The 20,992-nt window shown below is 45.7% G+C and overlaps 1 protein-coding gene across 3 annotated transcripts in view; it reads left to right on the top strand.

Moving 5' to 3' along the window:
• The first annotated feature begins 2 nt into the window (after window positions 1-2).
• The window catches only part of USP45 (ubiquitin specific peptidase 45), a 234,746-nt gene continuing 213,756 nt past the window's right edge, over window positions 3-20,992 (top strand). The window contains exons 1-3 of one of the 3 annotated variants that reach the window (XM_073589507.1): window positions 3-208; window positions 634-791; window positions 17,904-18,012. In XM_073589507.1, coding sequence (XP_073445608.1) covers window positions 762-791; window positions 17,904-18,012 — 139 coding nt within the window. In that variant the 5' untranslated portion in view covers window positions 3-208; window positions 634-761. The remainder of the gene's footprint in view (window positions 209-633; window positions 792-17,903; window positions 18,013-20,992) is intronic. The other 2 variants (XM_073589508.1, XM_073589506.1) reach the window with 2 other exon arrangements.

The following is a 20,992-nucleotide window of genomic DNA, read 5'->3' on the forward strand; positions in this document are numbered from 1 at the left end:
TGCACAGTGACTTGTTACCGTGGACGCCTGTCCATACCGAGCACTGCTATTATTATCACAGAGAAGGAAATGTCAAAGCTAAATCCATCAGCTGCAGTGTGAGGCGGCTCCTCCCGGCTTCCGTAGCGGTGTTATGCTGCAGTGTGGACGCTTCCTCGGGATACACGTGGGTGGCGGCGGTACACAGCCTGGAGCGGACTGCTGTGCTGTAAGTAGGCGCTGTGCCACTCACCTGCTGCTGGTTATGAGACCACCAGAGGTTCTGGGGGGCAGGAATGCCATAGCGGCTCATTCTAGGCTGTGGTGGCCTGACGCCTATACTCTGCAGCTGTACTCCCAGGGGGACTTTGCATTGCCTCAGACCTGTGCTGTAGTTTTGCCTCCATCTTTGCCAGTCTGCCCTTTAGGCCCCTTCACCTGTAAATCCGTGCCCACCCATTCCTGGCCATTTAGCGTCACCGTGGGCAGAAGGTGCGTATGTGCCCACCTCAGCCCTTAAGAACCCTCGGGAGATGCTGGTGCTTATTTTTCCCGAATCCTTTTTTTTTCCTTTTTTTTTTTTTTTTTGCATCTTTTCAGTTGTTTTTTTGCAACTTCTTTGCCAACAGTTTTCCCTCTTTTTTTTTTTTAAAGTTTGTGTCGTATAAAATAGCGAGCGGTTTTTAAGAAGCAGAACTTGAAGACGCCAGAACAACGATCATGAAACTTATTGTACCCACTTGTCTTTAGAAACTGTTAAAAGAAGCTGAAGACCTGAACATATGAGCAGCAAGTCAGGGTTACATTGCACGGTGCGTAGCCGCTTTTTACAGTTTGAGAACTCTTTCAGGCCGCGTACAGAGTGCACCCAGAGGAAGACCTGGTCACCATCACTCTTAGGCTATGGGCCCACGTAGCGTTTTAAAACGCACACTGAAAACCGGACTCCTTCCCAGAATCACACGTTTTTTTCCCGCGCGATTTCACCGCGATTTTACCGCGATTCTGTTCGCGATTTTGCCGGGATTTTCTCAAGCACTTTCCAAGCGATTTGAAGCATCGCTTGGAAAGTGATTGACAGGTTGGTCACACTCGTCAAACATAGTGTTTGACAAGTGTGAGCAGCTTTTTACTATTGAGGCCGCCTATGCGGCCTCAATAGTAAAAGATAAAATGTTAAAAATGATAAAAAAATAAAAAGTCGGGGTATATTTACCTTCCGACGTCCCGCGCTGCCATCCCGGGCCTCAGCATTCCCAGCGATGCCTTGCGAGACCAGTGATGACGTAGTCTCGCGTTGCTATAGCGATCTCGCGAGACCACGTCATCACAGGGCCTTGCCGCAAGGCATTACTGGGAACGCTAGGCCGGGAATGCAGCGCAGGACATCGGAAGGTAAATATACACCGATTTTTTTATTCTTTTTTTTACAGGGGTATGGTACCCAGGGCCTGGAGGACAGTCTCCTCTCCTCCACACCGTGGGTACCAACTGCACATGAGACGCTTAACTTCCCTCATGGTGGGCATAGCCACATGCGGGAAGTAAGCGAGTCTCATGCATTCCTATGGGTGCGGAATCGCGGCAATTCTTTGCGATTCCGCACAAAAGAATGAGCATGCTGCGATTTTTTTTCCGCGATGCGATTCCGCCACAGAAAAAAGCACAGCATTAGCACAGCATGTGCGGAATGCCATAGGAATGCATGGGGGGCATTCTGTACACGATTTTTAAACGTTTTCACTCCGAAAATCGCGGCAAAAACGCTTAAAAATCGCTACGTGGGCACACAGCCTTAGGATCACGGACACACAGAAGGTATTGTTCAGCCCGGCCGTTGGGTCTCCTGACATGAACTTCACAGCTTCTAACACATATAAGGCTATCAAGTTTGGGTCAGGAAACTTGTATTCAGTGTTTGGACCTAAGTGTAAGTTCAGATATTTAGTGTTACATGCAGGCAACACCCATTTCCGCCTCCTAGATCCTGTTCAGAGAAGTGTATGGCTTTTCTTCACTGTAAGGCTATGTTCACACATTACATTTTTGCTATGTTTTTTTTTTCTGTAGGCAAAACCGGCTCTCGGCAGTAAAAAAAAAAAAAAAAAAGCTGCTTACAAAAAACAGGTTTTACTGCGTTTTTATTGTCTAGTGTGCGCGCTAATAAAGTTTAGTGCCCCCCACGAAATCATGCTGCATCTTCGTTAAGGTTTTTGCACCCAAAACGGAGCAAAACCTGATACCTGCGTTTTTTGTTGCGTTTTTGCACTTACCCATTGTTTCCTGCACAGCAAAGAAAGAAACATGCCAACAGATAAGGACCACCATGTAAATGATATTTTTATTATTGAAATATACAAAAATACCAAAAAAGTAAAAAAACACTTAACAGTCTAGAAAAATGCAGCCATTACAGGAAACAGGCACTAAAGACAAAAATGCACCATACTATTTATATGTGCAAAACAAGTGTCTATATCTTTGATAATACCAATAATCCCAAACACTCTGGTCTTTGTAGGTTAATAACTTTGGCACCCAGAAAAAAGCTTCATTGGCCATAAATACACACATTTGTAGTTGCCGCTATAAGGTCACGTGCTTAATAGTCCGAGGTAGGAACATTCTGTGAGAATAACTCCCATCTATAAACGCCAATATGAGGCAACCCAAACTAGGAATACATCAATCACGTATGTGATAAAAAGCGAGCAAAATGGTGTTAAATATGGCTGCACATACAGGCAGAGAGTATAGGTAGAGGCAAATATACATCTACGAAGGAGAGAAGAACTATCAAATAACTTGAGACTATATAAAGCCTGGAGAAGATCCCAGAGCTGGTTTGCCAAGGCACACAAGGGGACAATCACTTACCCACAGCTCCGCAGTGCCGCAAGTTAAGTACGCAGAGCATGCTTATAGGCCAGATTGTCAGGGCAAATGTCAGAAGGATCGCGTGGAAGCCTGACGCGTGTCGCCACAAAGTGGCTTCTTCAGGCACTTTGTGGCTTTGACGCGTTGGGCTTCCACGTGACCCTTATGACATTTGCTTCGACAAATAATAAATTTGCGAAAATTTCTACATTTCCGTCTTTTTTTCAGTCAATATAGGGTGCAGAGTGTACATTAATGAGAAAAAAATGAACTTTTTTGAATTTACCAAATGGCTGCAATGAAACAAAGAGTGAAAAATTGAAAGGGGTCTGAATACTTTCCGTACCCACTGTAGGCGCCTATGGTCAGACTTGAAGAGCCACTTGCAGCACACTGCAGTTGTCTTCTTATGCAAGTCTGCACTCCCCCACAGTATAGCTTTAGGTGGAGTGTTATCCAATAAAACCACCTAGCACTCGGCCATATTATACGCTAATGTGAGCGAGCCCATAAGCTGCATCAGTCAGGTGACTTGTACTATCTATCATCGTATGTTTTCATAATTGCGCTCTGCTCTAGTCACCTGACTGCTGCAGCTTATTACAGAATGCAGTGGTCCTGTGGTCAAAGATCAAAGTAACGTCATCACTCCTGATGCCAATGCACACCACAGGATCCTGATGAGTGACAGCAGGTATCATTTAATGGGAATCTCTCACCCCATTTTAGCCCTATCAGCTGCCGGCACCACCATCAGGGGCTTATCTACAGCATTCTGTAATTCTATAGATAAGACCCAACCCCCCCGATGTAACCTGATAGATAAGAAAAACAAGTTAGATTATACTCACCCGGGGATCCGGTCCGTTCTGATAGGTGTCGCGGTCCGGTTCGGCGCCTCCCATCTTCATACGATGCCGTCCTCCTTCATACTTCTGCCGCGGATCCGGCGCAGGCGTACTTTCTCTGCCCTGTTGAGGGCAGAGTAAAGTACTGCAGTGCGCAGGTTACCGGACCTCTCTGACCTTTCCCGGGGCCTGCGCACTGCAGTACTTTACTCTGCCCTCAACAGGGCAAATAAAGTACGCCTGCACCTGCGCCACGGCAGAAGTAAGAAGGAGGACGTCATCGTATGCAGATGGGAGGCGCCGGAGCGGACCGCGACACCCGCCTCCGGTAAGTATATAGGCAGCTGATAGGGCTAAAATGGGGTGACAATTAGCTGCCGGCACCGCCATCAGGGGCTTATATACAGCATTCTGTAATGCTGTAGATAAGCCCCCGATGTAACCTGAAAGATGAGGAAAAACAAGTTAGATTATACTTACCGGGGGCGGGGGCGGTGGGTGTCGCGGTCTGCTCCGGCGCCTCCCATCTTCATACGTTGACGTCCTCCTTCTTACTTTTGCCGCAGTGCAGGTGTACTTTATTTGCCCTGTTGAGGGCAGAGTAAAGTACTGCAGTGCGCAGGTGCCGGGAAAGGTCAGAGAGGTCCGGCACCTGCACACTGCAGTATTTTACTCTGCCCTCAACAGGGCAGAGAAAGTACGCCAGAGCCGGGGCAGAAGTAAGAAGGAGTATGGCATTGTATGAAGATGGGAGGCGCCGAACCGGACCGCAACACCCATCGGACTGGACCGGATCCCCGAGTGAGTATAATCTAACTTGTTTTTCTTATCTATGAGGTTACATCGGGGGGGGCTTATCTACAGCATTACTGAATGCTGTAGATAAGCCCCTGATGGCGGTGCCGGCAGCTGATAGGGCTAAAATGGGGTGACAGACTCCCTTTAATTATTTCTAGTGAATCCGAGCCGCCATGTTATATTATATTTAGCCCAGACAACACTGTTGAGGGGGGGGTTCTCAAGATTAGAAGATATCACTTATTCACAGGATGATTTTCAGAACTTCGGGCTGGGGTTCAACTGCCAAGGCCCACACCGATCCCAAGAATCAGGGCTCTGGAGAGCCCCAGGTGAATGGAGCAGAGATGGATCATGTGCAATACCACTCCATTCATTCTTAATGGGAGCCCCAGAGCTTGCTGAGCACAGTGCTTGGCTAACCTCCTATTACACCAGGGGTCTCAAACTCTCGTGGGTATATGGGCCGCATATAGAAAAAAATTTGAACTTGGGGGGACTGCATTCTTTGAAGGACAAAGTGACATTTTTAGTGATACCATTTTTTTTTCTGCACACATTTTGAACATTTTTACATTTCTTTAGAGCTTGGGTTATTATAGATGTGCACTCATAGCGGTAACGGGGTCTACCAAGCTGGAGTACCTCTTTCAGTACCACCCCGTGTTTTCGGAGGTCCGCTCTGCGTTGGCTGGAGTCTGAATGAATGACGCTGGCTGAAATTCCTTGGTTACATGGGCGCATATAAAAGATCACTGCTTCTCCACGTATTTCCAGTCTGACAACACTTTACTCACGGGGTCTACCAAGCTGGAGTACCTCTTTCAGTACCACCCCGTGTTTTCGGAGGTCCGCTCTGCGTTGGCTGGAGTCTGAATGAATGACGCTGGCTGGAATTCCTTGGTTATATGGGCGCATATAAAAGATCACTGCTTCTCCACGTATTTCCAGTCTGACAACACTTTACTCACAGGACACAGAATATATCACACAGATACAGAGGGCAGGCCAATAGAAAAGCGGCAGGCCAGACATGCATTACAAAAGCCGCAGGTGGCCGGAGCCTGCCGATGTTTACTGTTGGAATTACAAAGGTGGGGGGAGGGCGGACAAAAGGAGAATATCATGTCCCCTCTGCCCAGGGGCGCAGCCTGTGGGCTGATGCATTAGGGACATGCATCTCACATAGAACCTATTATACATACATATAACTGCACAACATATTCTGGGTGCTGAGTGGTTCTGTAGCACGTACTACGGCTCCCCCTTTTCAGCGACGCGATCGGCATACACAGTCTGATCCTCAACGGATCGGTTTGGGGATGATCGAAGTTTACGGGGTTGGTACAAGTTCCGTTTGTTGACTTAGTCCATTGGCGTTACCGTTTTGTTTGCCGGGTCTGTAGTGGATGGTAAAGTCCAGAGGTTGTAGGGCTAAACTCCACCACAGCAATCTGGCGTTGTCTCCAGAGACCTGATTAAGCCAGACTAGGGGATTATGGTCCGTTAGGAGGGAAAACTGTCGTCCATACAAATATGGTTGCAACTTCTTGAGTGCCCATACTAGAATCATAGAATCGTAGAGTTGGAAGGGACCTCCTGGGCCATCTGGTCCAACCCCCTGCTCAAAGCAGGATTCGCTAAATCATCCCAGTCAGATGTCTGTCCAGCCTTTGAAGACTTCCATTGAAGGAGAACTCACCACTTCTCGTGGCAGCTTGTTCCACTCATTGATCACTCTAACTGTCAAAAAGTTTTTTCTAATATCTAATCTGTGTCTCCTCCCATTCACTTTCATCCCATTGCTTCTAGTCTTTCCTTGTGCAAATGAGAATAAAGTTGATCCTTCTACAATGTGACAGCCCTTTAGATATTTGTAGACAGCTATTAAGTCTCCTCTCAGTCTTCTCTTTTGCAAACTAAACATTCCCAAATCCTGCAACCTTTCCTCTTTGCTCTTCTCCAGTCTTCTGGGACTCCCGCCAGGCACTCCTCGATGGCCGCATAGCTTCACCGGGCACTAGTTTCCGACTCAGTTAAGCTACCAGGTGTTCTTGGCCGTCCGGCCCGACTTGGCTCAGTACTGCCCCCAATCCAAACATAGGAGCGTCTGTGTGAACCAGGAAACGTTTAGTTGGATCGGGTGCAGCCAATACAGGGGTATTGGTGAGGGTGTCCTTTAGTTGGCGGAAGGCTTCCTCACACTCTGAGGTCCAGGTTACCTGGCGGGGTTGGTTCTTATGGGTCAGATCAGTGAGGGGCTTGGCTACGCTGCTGTAATTGAGAACGAATTTCCTGTAATACCCCGCTGTCCCTAGAAACGCCATGACCTGGGTTTTAGTGCGTGGGATGGGCCATTTGGCTATGGCCTCAATCTTGGCTGGTTCTGGTCGCTGTTTCCCACTTCCCACCCAATGCCCTAAATACTGAACCTCTGCTTTGCCCACGTGACACTTATTTGGGTTCAGGGTGATTCCGGCCTGGTGGATCCTGTCCAATACTGTCTCTAGGTGATTTAGATGCTCTTCCCATGTCGCACTGTAGATGGCGATGTCGTCCAGGTAGGCACAAGCATAGTCCTGGAGACCATCCAGAAGCCGGTCAGCCAGCCTTTGGAAGGTCGCCGGGACATTCTTCATCCCGAATGGCATAACTCGAAACTGGAATAAGCCGAACGGGGTGACAAATGCCGACTTGGGAATAGCGTCAGGACTAAGGGGAATTTGCCAGTAGCCTTTGCATAGATCGATGGTGGTCAGATACTTTGCCCCCGCCAGCCGGTCTAACAACTCATCCACACGCGGCATGGGGTATGCATCTGTCACTGTTTTCGCATTGAGCTTACGATAGTCTACACAAAACAGTGTAGTCCCATCCTTCTTGGGCACTAACACTACGGGGATGCCCAGGGACTATCTGACTCTTCAATGACCCCTAAACACAGCATCTCTTGTATCTCTTATCGCATCCCCTCTCGTACAGACTCAGGGACACGGAAGGGGTTTTGTCGTAGGGGGTCTGATCCTGGTTCTCAACCTTGTGTTGTGCCAGGCGAGTGTACCCCGGTCTCTCTGAAAACATCCTCTGTCGCAGCCTCAACAACGCCTCCGCCTGCTGTCTCTCCCGGGGGCCTAGGTCTTCAGCCAAGTGTACCTGGTCCCATGTTTTAGACTGAGTCCTTTCCCCTAAGACATCCGGCAAGGGAAGTCCAGGTAAATCCTCTGCTTCAGGTGCACAGATGGCCACTACCTCTTCACGGCGCTCCCGGTAGGGTTTCATCATATTCGCGTGGAACATGCGGATAACCCTTGGGTCATCACAATCGGCGACATTATAGGTTGTGTCGGCTATTTTCCCCACTACCTGGTAGGGCCCCTGCCATGCAGCTTGAAACTTATTCTGCTTAGTGGGCTCTAACACCAGGACCTTCTGTCCTATTTCCAAAGTGTACCATACGTGCTGGCGCCGCTGGGTCGCCTGCAGGTTCTCACGTACAACCTGGGTCAGCTCCTGTAGGCGGTCCCGGAATTCCAGCACATAGGGTACAATAGGTACCCCTTCTATGAGGCCCTCCCCCTCCCAGTGTTCCAGCACTAAGTCTAGGGGTCCCCTTACCCGTCTCCCATATACCAGCTCGAACGGGGAGAACCCCGTGGATTCTTGGGGCACCTCCCGATAGGCAAACAGGAGGTGTGGCAAGAATTTCTCCCAGTCCCTGTAGGTCCTAGTAAAAGTCCAAATGAGCTGTTTTAATGTCCCGTTAAAGCGTTCACACAACCCATTGGTTTGCGGGTGGTACGGGGCGTTTCTAATGGACTTTACGCCGCACAGCTTCCACAGTTGGTTGGTCACCTCTGCTGTAAACTGGGTACCCTGGTCCGAGATAATCTCCCGGGGAAATCCAACCCGTGAGAAAACCTGGAGCAGGGCGGCCGCCACGTCTCTGCCAGTATGTTAGGTAACGCAACCGCCTCTGGATACCGTGTGGCATAATCTACCACTGTCAATATATACCTTTTCCCGGACGGACTGGGTTTGGCTAACGGCCCTATCAGATCGACTGCTACTCAGCTAAATGGTTCCTCCACAATGGGGAGGGGGCGTAATTTGGCCTTGCATCGATCCCCCCCTCTTGCCAATGCGTTGGCAACTGTCACAGGTCTGGCAGTACTGACGAACATCATAGGTTACACCCGGCCAAAAGAAGTTTTGTGTCAGACGATGCCTGGTGCGACTGATGCCGAAGTGCCCGGCCAAGGGTATATCATGAGAGATTCGCAGTAACTCCTGCCTATAGTTCTTGGGAACTACCAGCTGTTGTTTTATAGTGGGGCTCGTCCCTGTGTGGTGCTGCTCTGTGATCCGGTAGAGGAGTCCCTGCTTCCATACAAACTGTTCCCCTTCCAGTACTCCTCTCCCCTCCTGTGCCTTCCCACGATATCCCTCTAATGAAGGATCCTCAAGTATCTCCCTCTTAAATTCATCTGGGGTGGCCCAAGAAATGTGTCTGGCTATGGGAATACGTGTAGGGCTGGGATGTCTTACCTGAGCCTCCTCTGAGTGTGATTCCGCCTCCGCAGCTCGAGCTTGTCTCCGGGTGGTCACAGGATAGGTCTCAGCCAGAGGGGCCACCGAGAATGCAGACAACATGGGCCCCAAGTCATTTCCCAGCAAGACGTCGGCAGGCAAATCCTCCATCAAGCCGACCTCAACAAGGCCATCCCCGACTCCCCAGTTCAGGTGAATCCTGGCAGTGGGCAGTCGATGTATAGCTCCCCCTGCTACACGGACTGCCACTGTCCGGTCCGTCTTCTCTTGGTCCCGGACGAGATGAGGCTTTACAAGGGTCAAAGTTGCCCCAGACTCTCTTAATCCCTGCATACGTTTCCCATTAACCCACACGACCTGTCGATGCTGTTGTCGATTATATGCCCGGGCTGCCTGCACGAGGTCTACTTCATGCAGCTCTTCCTCCATCTCTTCCACCCCTTGGTTAGTCGTAGCCCCCAATGCCGGGTCAGCTTCGCCTTGGTAGCAGTGTACAGCAGCCCGGCTGAAGGTAGCTGTTCCCGCCTTTGGCCACTGGGTATACTGAGTCCGGTTGGGACATTGTCTTTGCAGGTGGCCCAGCTGACGACTGGTGTGGCATCGCGCCCCAGGGGGACTGTGGTAGGTCGGGTTTCTAGCTGGTCCCCCTACAATCTTCGGTGGTTTGGGGCCCTCCAGGTCCATGGGCGGGCCCCTAGTGACCACCTTTGATCCGGACAACTGCAGCCTCCTGGCATCATGATGTTCATCTGCCAGACGAGCGGCTTCCTCAAGAGCCGTTGGCCGCCTGTCCCGAAGCCATTCCTGTGTCTCGGGGTTTAGTCCATTAAAGAATCGTTCTAACAGGAAGAGCTGGAGGACATCCTCCTTAGTGGTTGCTTGGCTCCCTTGTACCCACTGTAGCAGTGACCGCCGTAATTTACAGGCCCATTCAGCGTGGGTATCGGTTACACGTTTTATAAGTCCGCGGAACTTTTGGCGGTATGCCTCTGGTGTCAGCGCATACCGGGCCAAGATCACTTCTTTGATCCGCTCATATTCCATACAGTCCTCATCAGGTACCGTGCGATAGGCGTCCGCTGCCCGGCCTGTCAGCTTGCTGGCCAGAATCTGAACCCGTTCCTTCGGCTTCACTTGATGAAGGGCACACTGCCGCTCAAAGTCCTGCAGAAAGCCATCAATGTCTTCCTCTGCCTCCCCCAACTGTTGGAAGGCGTTATACTGGATCTCTTTGTGGCTTTCTGTTGAAGGTACCTGGTCGAAGGCCAGAGCTCCCCCTGCTCGCTGACTCTCCTCTCTCCGCTCTGCCATCTCCATCTTGGCCAGCTCCACTTTGGTCCGCTCTGCCATCTCCATCTTGGCTAGCTCTCTCCTGGTCCGCTCGGCCATCTTTTCCTTCAGATTAGTACGCACATCAGCCATCACCTCTCGTATGATCTCTACTGCAGGGTTTGGGCCATAGAACGCCAGTCTGTTCTTTACCTCCCTCTGGAATTCGGTCTCCTCCACATTCACATTGGGGGGGCACTGCACTGTCGTGTTCCATGATGGCTGCTATCAAATCCGCTTTTGTTTTGTTGCTGGCGATCAACCCTCGGGCTTCCACCAGATCTTTTAATGTAGTCCTCTTTAACTTCTGGTAGTTATTTTCCATTCATTCCTTTCCTCCTGTAGAAGTTGTATCATATCCCACCGCTGCCACCAGTGTAACGGGGTCTACCAAGCTGGAGTACCTCTTTCAGTACCACCCCATGTTTTCGGAGGTCCGCTCTGCGTTGGCTGGAGTCTGAATGAATGACGCTGGCTGGAATTCCTTGGTTACATGGGCGCATATAAAAGATCACTGCTTCTCCACGTATTTCCAGTCTGACAACACTTTACTCACAGGACACAGAATATATCACAAAGATACAGAGGGCAGGCCAATAGAAAAGCGGCAGGCCAGACATGCATTACAAAAGCCGCAGGTGGCCGGAGCCTGCTGATGTTTACTGTGGGAATTACAAAGGTGGGGGGAGGGCAGACAAAAGGAGAATATCGTGTCCCCTCTGCCCAGGGGCGCAGCCTGTGGGCTGATGCATTAGGGACATGCATCTCACATAGAACCTATTATACATACATATAACTGCACAACATATTCTGGGTGCTGAGTGGTTCTGTAGCACATAACAATAGTTATGTCCCCATATTATATTTATGTCCCCTGCCAGGTCCCAATATTGTAGATATGTCACCATCCAGGTTCTCACATTGTAGTCATGTCCCCATATTGTAGTCATGTCCCCATCCAGGTCCTCATATTGTAGTTTTGTCCCCAGGTTTTAAAGGAGGACAATATGAAAAAGTGAAGCAAAAAGTGTGGTCCATTCTGTACTAACATGGTTTCCTCATCCCCCGATCCTGGTATTCATGGTCTCCTCATCCCCCATCCTGGTATGCATGGTCCCCTTGTCCCCCATCCTGGGATGCATGGTCGCCTCATCCTCAATCCTGGGATGCATGGTCGCCTCATCCCCCCCCATCTTGGGATGCATGGATGCCTCATCCCCCCCATCTTGGGATGCATGGACGCCTCATCACCCATGCTGAGATGCATGGCCCCCCTCATCCCCCCCCATCCTGAGATGCATGGCCCCTCAGTGGCTCCTTATCCCCATGCTGGTATGCATGGCCCCGTATCCCTTTCTTGGTATGAATGGCCTCCTCATCCCTATCCTGGTATGTATGGTCCCCTCCTTGGACAGAAATGTTGTCTTTGTTATTAGTGAGTCTTGGCGCTTAAACATGTTGCTACTAGCTCAAAACTCCCTTCAATTCACTTAATTGACTGTAATGCTGTTGTTAGTGCAATATTTCAGACTCTGGGGCCCCATTTTGAATTTTGCCTAGGGCCACAATTTGTCTAAAACCGGCCCTGTCTATGACAGCTGGTGGTCTGCTGATGATCTCCGTGCTTGTCATGAAGTTTCTTTTGTGAAATTCAGCGTTTAGCTGGCTATTATAGGAGATCGTGACTTTCAGCAGTCAGACTTTTTTGTAGGTTTGCGCACATGTCAAGAGGAATTTTGGTCCACTCCTCTTTGCAGATCATCTCTAAACATTAAGATTTTGAGGCTGACGCTTGGCAACTCGGAGCTTCAACTCCCTCCATAAGTTTTCTGTGGGATTAAGGTCTTGAGACTGGCTAGACCACTCCTTGACCTTGATGTGCTTCTTTTTGAGCCACTCCTTTGTTGCCTTGGCTGTATGTTTTAGGTCATTGTCTTGCTGGAAGACCCAGCCACAATCCATTTTTAATGTCCTGTGGAGGGAAGGAGGTGTTCACTCAGGATTTCAAAGTACATGGCCCTTTGATGCGGTGAAGTAGTCCTGTGCCCTTAGCAGAGAAACACCCCCAAAAGATAATGTTTCCACCTCCATGCTTGACAGTGGGGACGGTGTTCTTTGGGTCATAGGCAGCATCTCTATTCCTCCAAACACGGCGAGTTGAGATAATGCTAAAGACCTCAATTTTTGTCTCATCTGACTACAGCACCTTCTCCCAATCACTCACAGAATCATCCAGGTGTTCATTGGCAAACTTCATACAGGCCTGCACATGTGCCTTCTTGAGCAGGGGGACCTTGCAGACACTGCAGGATTTTAAACCTTTACGGCGTAATGTGTTACCAATGGTTTTCTTGGTGACTGTGGTCCCAGCTGCCTTGAGAACATTAACAAGTTCCGCCCGTGTAGTTTTAGGCTGATCTAATTTCGACAGTCATTTTGTATTTCTTCCATTTTCTTACTATTGCTCCAACAGTTGTCTCCTCCTTACCCAGCGTCTTACGTATTGTTTTGTAACCCATTCCAGCTTTGTGCAGGTCTATGATTATGTCCCTGACATCCGTATAAAGCTCTTTGGTCTTGCCCATGTTATAGAGTTTAGAGTCTTACTGATTGAGTCTGTGGACAGGAGTCTTTTATAAAGGTGACTATGTAAGACAGCTGTCTTTAATGCAGGTGATGAATTGATTAGAGCGCCTAACTGGTCTGTAGGAGCCAGAACTCTTGATGGTTGGTAGGGGATCAAATACTTATTTCACACTGCAAAATGTAGATAAATGTATTTAATTTATACAATGTGATTTTCTAGATTTTATTTTTTATATTCTCTCAATGTTAAAATTAACCTACCCTTAAAATTATAAACTGTTCATGTCTTTGCCAGTGGGCAAACTTACAAAATCAGCTAAGGATCAAATACTTATTTCCCCACTGTAGCCGTTCTGATGCACTGCTGTGTATAGTAAAGTGATGCTTCAAGGCCCCTAAGGGACCTAACAAATACAGTAAAAATTGGGGAAACCATTTTTTTTATATTGTTTTTTGAAAACACAAATTCAAATCACCTCCCTTTAACTCCATTAAAAGTAAAACAAATAATGCACATATTTGGTATCGTTATGTTCATAAGTCTGATGTAATGAGAAAAATGATCAAAACGTCATAATTAAGTTTTTTTTTGGCTTTTGCAACATAGCGATCACAGGTGATCACTAACCTGGCCAATAGACTGTAGCCCAGTGAGTCGATATACTGAACTCTACCATTGCCATTACTGACAACTGCTTCTAAGGAGTTTAAACTCTTATCGATCCTCAAATTTTCATGCATGTATGTCAGATGGGATCCTGCAACTCGTCACACAGGCAGTGCCCGCCTGATCAGCATGGCATATATATCCATCATGGAATCTGTCATCAATTTTTTTTTGTCTATCAGCTGCGGCTACCGGCATCAGGGGCTTATCAACCGCATTCTGTAATGCTGTAGATAAGTCCCCAATGTAACCTGAAAGATAAGAAAAATGAGTCATATTATACTCACCCAGGGGCGGTCCGGGTCCGATGGGTGTCGTGGTACGGTCCGGCGCCTCCCATCTTCTAACGGTGACGTCTTCTTTGCTGCCTGTTGTGGCTCCTGCGCAGGCGCAATGCTCTGCCCTGTTGAGTCAGAATACTGCAGTGCGCAGGAGCCGAACCTCTCCCGGCACCTACGCACTGCAGGACTCTGCTCTGCCTTCAACAGGGCACCCATCAGACCCGGACAGCATTACAGAATGCTGTAGATAAGCCCCTGATGGCGGTGCCGGCAGCTGATAGGGCTAAAATGGGGTGACAGATTCCCTTTAAACTAATTTTTGTTTTAATTTATATATGTGAAAGTGTGCGTGTGTAGCCCTTTCACCAGCTCCATCTATCCTCCACTCCCTCAAGTTGGCTGGACCCATCATTGTAAATACATCCATGTAAACACACACCTGTACTCTGTATCTTCCCCACCTCATTGTACATTGTAAGCTCTCATGAGCAGGGTTGTCTTATTTTACTTTAATTCCTGTATTGTTAACGTTGTTACTTATAACTTGTGTTTTGAAACTGTTAAACTGTAAAGCGCTGCGGAATATGTTGGCGCTATATAAATAAAGATTATTATTATATTTCATAAATCACTTGTGAAAATAAGTAACTGATATATTTTATCAGAGAAATCTGCTTCTTTCTCAGCCAGGACTGACAATTCATTTTCAAAATTCTCAATTCATGGGTAATATCTCTTTTCATTGAAGACAGCTTATTATATTACTGAGACAGGAGAAGATGGGAGCTACAACTGATAATGCTCTATGTAGACTGGACTAGGGAGGAGTTCTGCCTTTACCTGCCCCTTCTCCTGTCCTCTCCTCTACATGAAATCTTAACTGTAATATCTCCATTATGTAACTTTCTGTCTTCACTGAATACAAAGTTTACCCATAAATTTAGAATTTTAGAAATGATCAGTCTTGGCAGAGAAAGAAGCAGATTTCTCTGATAATATATTTTACAAAGTTTCTCTTTTCATGGGTACTATTGATTTATGAAATAAAAGTTAAAACGGGGATTACTCTTTAAGGGCTCAATTGTTTTTAGAAGAATATTGTCTGTCATTATTGCTGCCATTTTTTTTTTTTTTGTAAAAGTTCATGTTATTTAATTGTACCGTAATATTATACAGTGTGTATATATGTGTGTGTGTGTATATATAATATATACGCACACACATATATATATATATACATGCGCGCACACAATATTATATATACAGTATACGCACACACTATATATATATATATATATATATATATATATATATATATATATACACTGTTCCAAATTATTATGCAAAAAAATATTTCCTCATATTTTCTCTAAATTACCTATATGAATTGCAGTCATTGTTATTTTCCAGTCATCTAATATTCTAGTATAATTGCAATGTTTTTGAACAAACTGCCTATGAAAACAGTATATTTTTAAAAATAATAAACACTCAAAATGCATGTTCCAAATTATTATGCACTGCAGAGTTTTCAACCTTTTTATTTTTATTTTGAACAAAAAAATGGTCAATTGTGAAATTATAAGCATTATCATCTTATTACAAAATGAAATCAAACAGTTCAAGTCAAAACTTTATTCTAGGTAATGTTACATTTGCACATAGGACACCTTGTTCGAAAGAAGCTTCTGAACTCTCTCGTCCATTGAATTTGTCAGTTTTTGGATGGTTTGTGCTTCAATTGTTTTGCATGTGGACAGAATTCCCTCCCAGAGCTGTTGCTTAGATGTGAACTGCCTCCCACCATCATAGACACTCCTTTTGATGATGCTCCAGAGGTTCTCAATGGGGTTGAGGTCAGGGGAAGATGGTGGCCACACCATAAGTTTGTCCTCTTTTATGCCCATAGCAGCCAGAGATGCAGATGTGTTATTTGCAGCATGAGATGGTGCATTATCATGCATGAAAATGATCTTGCTGCGGAAAGCACGGTTCTTCCTCTTGAACCATGGCAGGAAGTGCTGTTTTAGAAACTCCACATAGATTATGGAGTTCATCTTTACCCCTTCAGGGTCCCTAAAGGGGCCGACAATCTCTCTCCCCATGATTCCAGCCCAAAACATTACTCCACCTCCTCCTTGTTGGCGCCTTAGCCGTGTTTTCATCGGGTGTCCATCAACCCGCCATCCTCCACTCCATCCATCTGGACCATCGAGCGTTGAACGCGCTCATCAGTGAGCAAAACAGTTTGGAAGTCAGTCTTCATGTATCATTTGGCCCACTGGACCCGTTTCTGCTTGTGTGCAGTGGATAGAGGTGGTCGACAGGATGGCTTACGCACAGCTGCAAACCTCTGAAGGACCCTGCATCTTGTTGTTCGGGGGGACGTTGGAGGCACCAGCAGCTTCAAAAACTTGTCTGCTGCTATGACAAGGCATTTTTGCAGCTGCTCTTTTAACCTGACGCAATTGCCTGTTGGAAAGAGTCCTCAATTTTTCCTTATCATCACGCACACGTGTGTGGTGGGAATCAGCTACATACTTCTTGATTGTGCGGTGATCACGATGAAGTGTCTTGGCAATGTTGATTGTAGTCATGCCTTGACCTAAATACTCCACAATTTGTTGCTTCTCAGCAGCCGACACATCCTTTTTCTTTCCCATTTTGGCAAAAAATGTAGGCTGCTTAATAATGTGGAACAGCCTTCTTAAGTAGTCTTGCCTTTATTTGGACACGCCTGCCAAACTAATTTGCACAGGTATCTGCAATTGCTTTCAGTGATATAAAGAGCCCTGACACACATCACCATCAATGAGTTTAAATGACAAACAAAAAAATTCTAATCTTATCACTCCTAAACTCTTTTTTCATAATAATTTGGAACACAGTTTATATATTTGCACAGAGTCTTCTTGTGCAGTATCCATAGATAAGAAAGCGGATAGGCACATTCCATCCCGTGAAAAAAATATCCTTTATTGTGGCATCATATTACCAACAGCAGGCAGATAAAACAATGGAGCAAATACAAATGACGATCGTTTCGCGCTTACATTGCGCTTCAACAGGTCATATCTTGTGCAGTATAACTGCTTTCCTAAATTATACATTATTATTAGGCAAGGGTTGTGCTAATGGGACAATTCCTTTAAGTATTGCATTTCGAAAATTTTTTCCTTCTGAAGTAACACAAAATATTCAGTAAGTGTTCATAGAATATAAACCACTTTAATATCTTGGTGACTGTCTCAATAGGGTCTTGCATGAGCATTAGTGGTGATCGAACGTGCTTGGAAAAGATGTTATCCGAGTATCTTGGGCGTGCTCAAATAATATGTTCGAGTCCCTGCAGCAGTTAGGCAATCCTCGCATGAGTTGCGGCTGTGTAACAGCTGCAGGGACGCGAATATATTATTCGCGCACACCCAAGATACTCGGATAACACCACATCCGAGCATGTTCACTCCTCGCTAATGAGCATTGTTTATTGCCATGAAGAACTAGCAGTCTGTCAGTAAATACGTCCATGCAGCTTCTTGTGTGGACACATAAGGCTACTTTCAGACTTCAGATTTTTAAATCCGGCGGGCTGCGGCGAAAAGTTGTCAAACCTGATCCGGTAGAAGCTGCAGCCCGCCGGATCATCTGTTGAGGCCGGAGACGGTGCAGGAGAGGGAGAGGGCGAGAGAGACTTCGGGCATGCGCAGTGGAAAAAAGCAGTCCAGTGCTGTCAAAAAACGTTGCAGGGAACGTTTTTTGCAGACGCCGGACAGGCATTGTTTGCCGTTTCCGCCAAAAGCCGGACACGCCGCATGGCCATCAGGCGCAATGCGGCGATAATGCTAGTCTATGGGGGAAAAGCCGGATCCGGCTTTTACATTTTTCGCCGCATCGCGCCTGATGCTTCCAAACTGAAGTCTGAAGGTAGCCTAAGTTAGTAGATTAAAATTGTATTTAAATATTGAAGTTACTTTTTGTTTTGTCTTAAAGCTGCAGATGAGAGTAAAGGAGCCATGTTCTCTGGGAGGCTCAGAAAAGACAAGGAGGAGTAGGCGGACCAGTCGTCCACCTGATGAAGATTCCTCAGATGACATTATTGGTATGAGCAAAGTTCTACTGTATGAGTGTCAATGGCCACAAGATGAATGCTAATTCTAAGACCAATATAGAATAAGGTGAAAGAGATTGAGTAGAGCTGTTTATGTATAACTGTTAAAGGGAAGCTGTCACCAAGTTTTTGCTACTTCATCTGAGAGAAACATGATGTAAGCAAAGAGAAGCTGAATCCAAATATTTAATAGTTATATTTTTATTCAGTTCTGTGTACGCCTGTTGCTATGTGTTCCCATTCGGATTAAAAGTCACACCCCAAAAATACGGTATAGTCAATATGTTATTGATTTTACCTATCGAAAGGTGTTATGGTGTCCATAATATCTGCCACTCTACATGGTACACTGAGTTATTTGTGAGGGAGGGTTGATAGCTGAGTATAGATTTTATGTAAGTGGTGACAGCAGGTCTCTCAGGGGTTTACCAGTCTTTAAAAATTATGTATAAATGGCTAACATTCACTTATTTATGTAATGTATAACTGCATACAAGGAGTTTGTATTTTCTCCCCATGTTTCCTTCCACACTCTAAAGACCTACTGATAGGGAATTTGGATTGTGAGCTTCAATGGAGACAGTGATGTCTCTATTAAAGGAACCAAATGTAACTGGACAATTATCTCAAAAGCTCTTAAATGGGCTATTCCTATGCTAAGCCATCATCAGTTCTACAGTTAAAAGGTCTGGAGCTGATTCCAGGTGGGGCATTTGAGTTTGGAAGTTGTTACTGTGAATTCACAACATACAAACAAAGGAGCACTCAGTGGGACAGAAACAGTCCATCATTAGGCTGAAAAAAAGAAGAAATTCATCAGAGAGATAGCAGATATGTTAGTAGCAGCCAAATCAACAGTTTTGTACATTCTGCAAAAAAGCACACTAGTGAGCTTGAGAACTCAAAAAGCCAAGTACGTCCACTGAAAACAGTGGTGGATGATCGCTGAGTCATTTCTATTGTGAAGAAAAACACTCTCTCAACATCCACCCAAGTGAAGAACAGTCTCCCAGAAGGAGGTGTTTCAGCGTCTAATTGTATGATAATGAGGAGACTTCATGAAAGCAAATACAGGTTTACTACAAGGTGCAAACCATTAATCAGCTGTAAAAATAGGCCAGATTAGACTTTGCCAAAAACATCTAAAGAAACCATGCCAGGTCTGGAAATGCATTCTTTGGACAGATGAAACTAAAATTAACCTGTAGCAAAATGATGCCAAGAAGAAAGTATAGACAAGACTTGGAATGGCTCAAAGCACACCACATCCTCTGTAAAACATGGTGGAGGCAGTGTGATGGCATGAGCATGTATGGCTTCCTATGGCACTGGCCCACTGGTGATTATTGATAATGTGAATGAAGACAGAAGCAGCCGGATAAATTCTGAAGTGTACAGGGCTATACTTTATGCTCCGGTTAACCAAATACAACAAGGTTGATTGGACGGTGCTTCACAGTACAGATGGATAGTGACTCAAAATATACTGCGAAAGCAACACAGGAGTTTTTAAGGCAAAGTGAAATATTCTGCAATGGCCAAGTCAGTCACCAAATCTCAACACCATCAAGCATGCATGTCACATGCTTAAGACAAAAGTTAAGGCAGGAAGAACCACAACCATGCAACTACTAGTCAGCTGTAGTAAAGGCCTTACAAAGCATCGCAAAGGAGTAACCCAGTGATTGGTTTCATGGCTCCCAGACTTCAGGCAGTCATTGCCTGCAAAGAATTCTCTATAAAGTATTATAAATGAACATTTTGTTTATGGTAAAGTTAATTGGTCCAATTGCTTTTAAGCCCTTGAAATGAGGATGCTTTGTAAAAAAATGGCTGCAGTTCCTAAATGTTTCACAGGATATTTTTGTTCAATTCCTTTAATTAAACCTGACAGTCTACACTTCAGTTGCATCTTAGTTGTTTCATATTAAATCAAAATTAGTGGCCTGCAGAGCCCAAATCTCAAAGATTCAGGCACTGTCCAAATATTTCTGGACCTAATTGTAGAATTATTTATTTTTTGCGGGGGGTGAGATTGGAGTGGTTATTTAGAACTTTTGCTCTGGGGCCCTGTTGTTTCTATGTACGCCACTGTCTGCATAGTTAAAACTCAGGTGCACTTTGCTCTGTTACTAAGAGCAAAGTCCTGTATTGCGCCAGCGCATTTACCGGAAGTGAAGTCAACACGTGCGTTATTAGACGTAGGATGCGTGTACCACATAATTTAAGGCAGGAGGACGGTGATTCTGCTGATAGAGGAGGCCAGAACAGCGATGCCCACCAGACTGGGCTGTGCTGATTGGTGTATGGCACAGCAGACTTACTAAAGGTATTTTATAGGTGTTATGCAGGGGGAAGCATCTTGTATACAGGTTGATGGATGGCTGTACAACAGTGGATAAAGATGGGTTTTTTTTGTTTCATTGGTAAAAACTGGTGACAGGTACCCTTGAAAATATTGCACATTAGTCGTCACAGTGCAAAAAAGAAAATGTATACAGATTTTTCTCTCCACTAGGTTACTGGGATACTATTGCCAAAAAATCTTGTGATATTTCAAAAAGTCGCAAATGCTGAAATAGGCTAAAATATCTGGTTAATCAAAACGCCTGTATTGCAGGAAAAAAAAAGGCAAAACAAAGTAAAGCAAACTTATAAAAAGGCGCAAATTCAATAAGTAATACACCACAAATAAGTCGTTATTGGAACAATATGTACTCCAGAAATAGGTTCAAAAACAATTGAGTAAGTCCTAAAGTGTATTAGAAAGTTTAAGAACTCGAAAATTATATATTGGTTTACTGTTATTTATAGAAGACCATAAAATCCCTTTAAAGCAGTTACTTTATCCATGCCATGTGGTGTTTCAAACCCATTTAGATAATGTGTTACAAAATGACTCCTATCAAAACTATGAGGACAGTTTAAAGATATGTTCCCATCTTTAAAAGTCATGTCCTATCACTAGGAT

Source organism: Dendrobates tinctorius, unplaced genomic scaffold (genome assembly GCF_039654945.1).
Source record: "Dendrobates tinctorius isolate UK_male_01 unplaced genomic scaffold, ASM3965494v1 ptg000111l, whole genome shotgun sequence".
Classification (NCBI taxonomy): domain Eukaryota; kingdom Metazoa; phylum Chordata; class Amphibia; order Anura; family Dendrobatidae; genus Dendrobates; species Dendrobates tinctorius.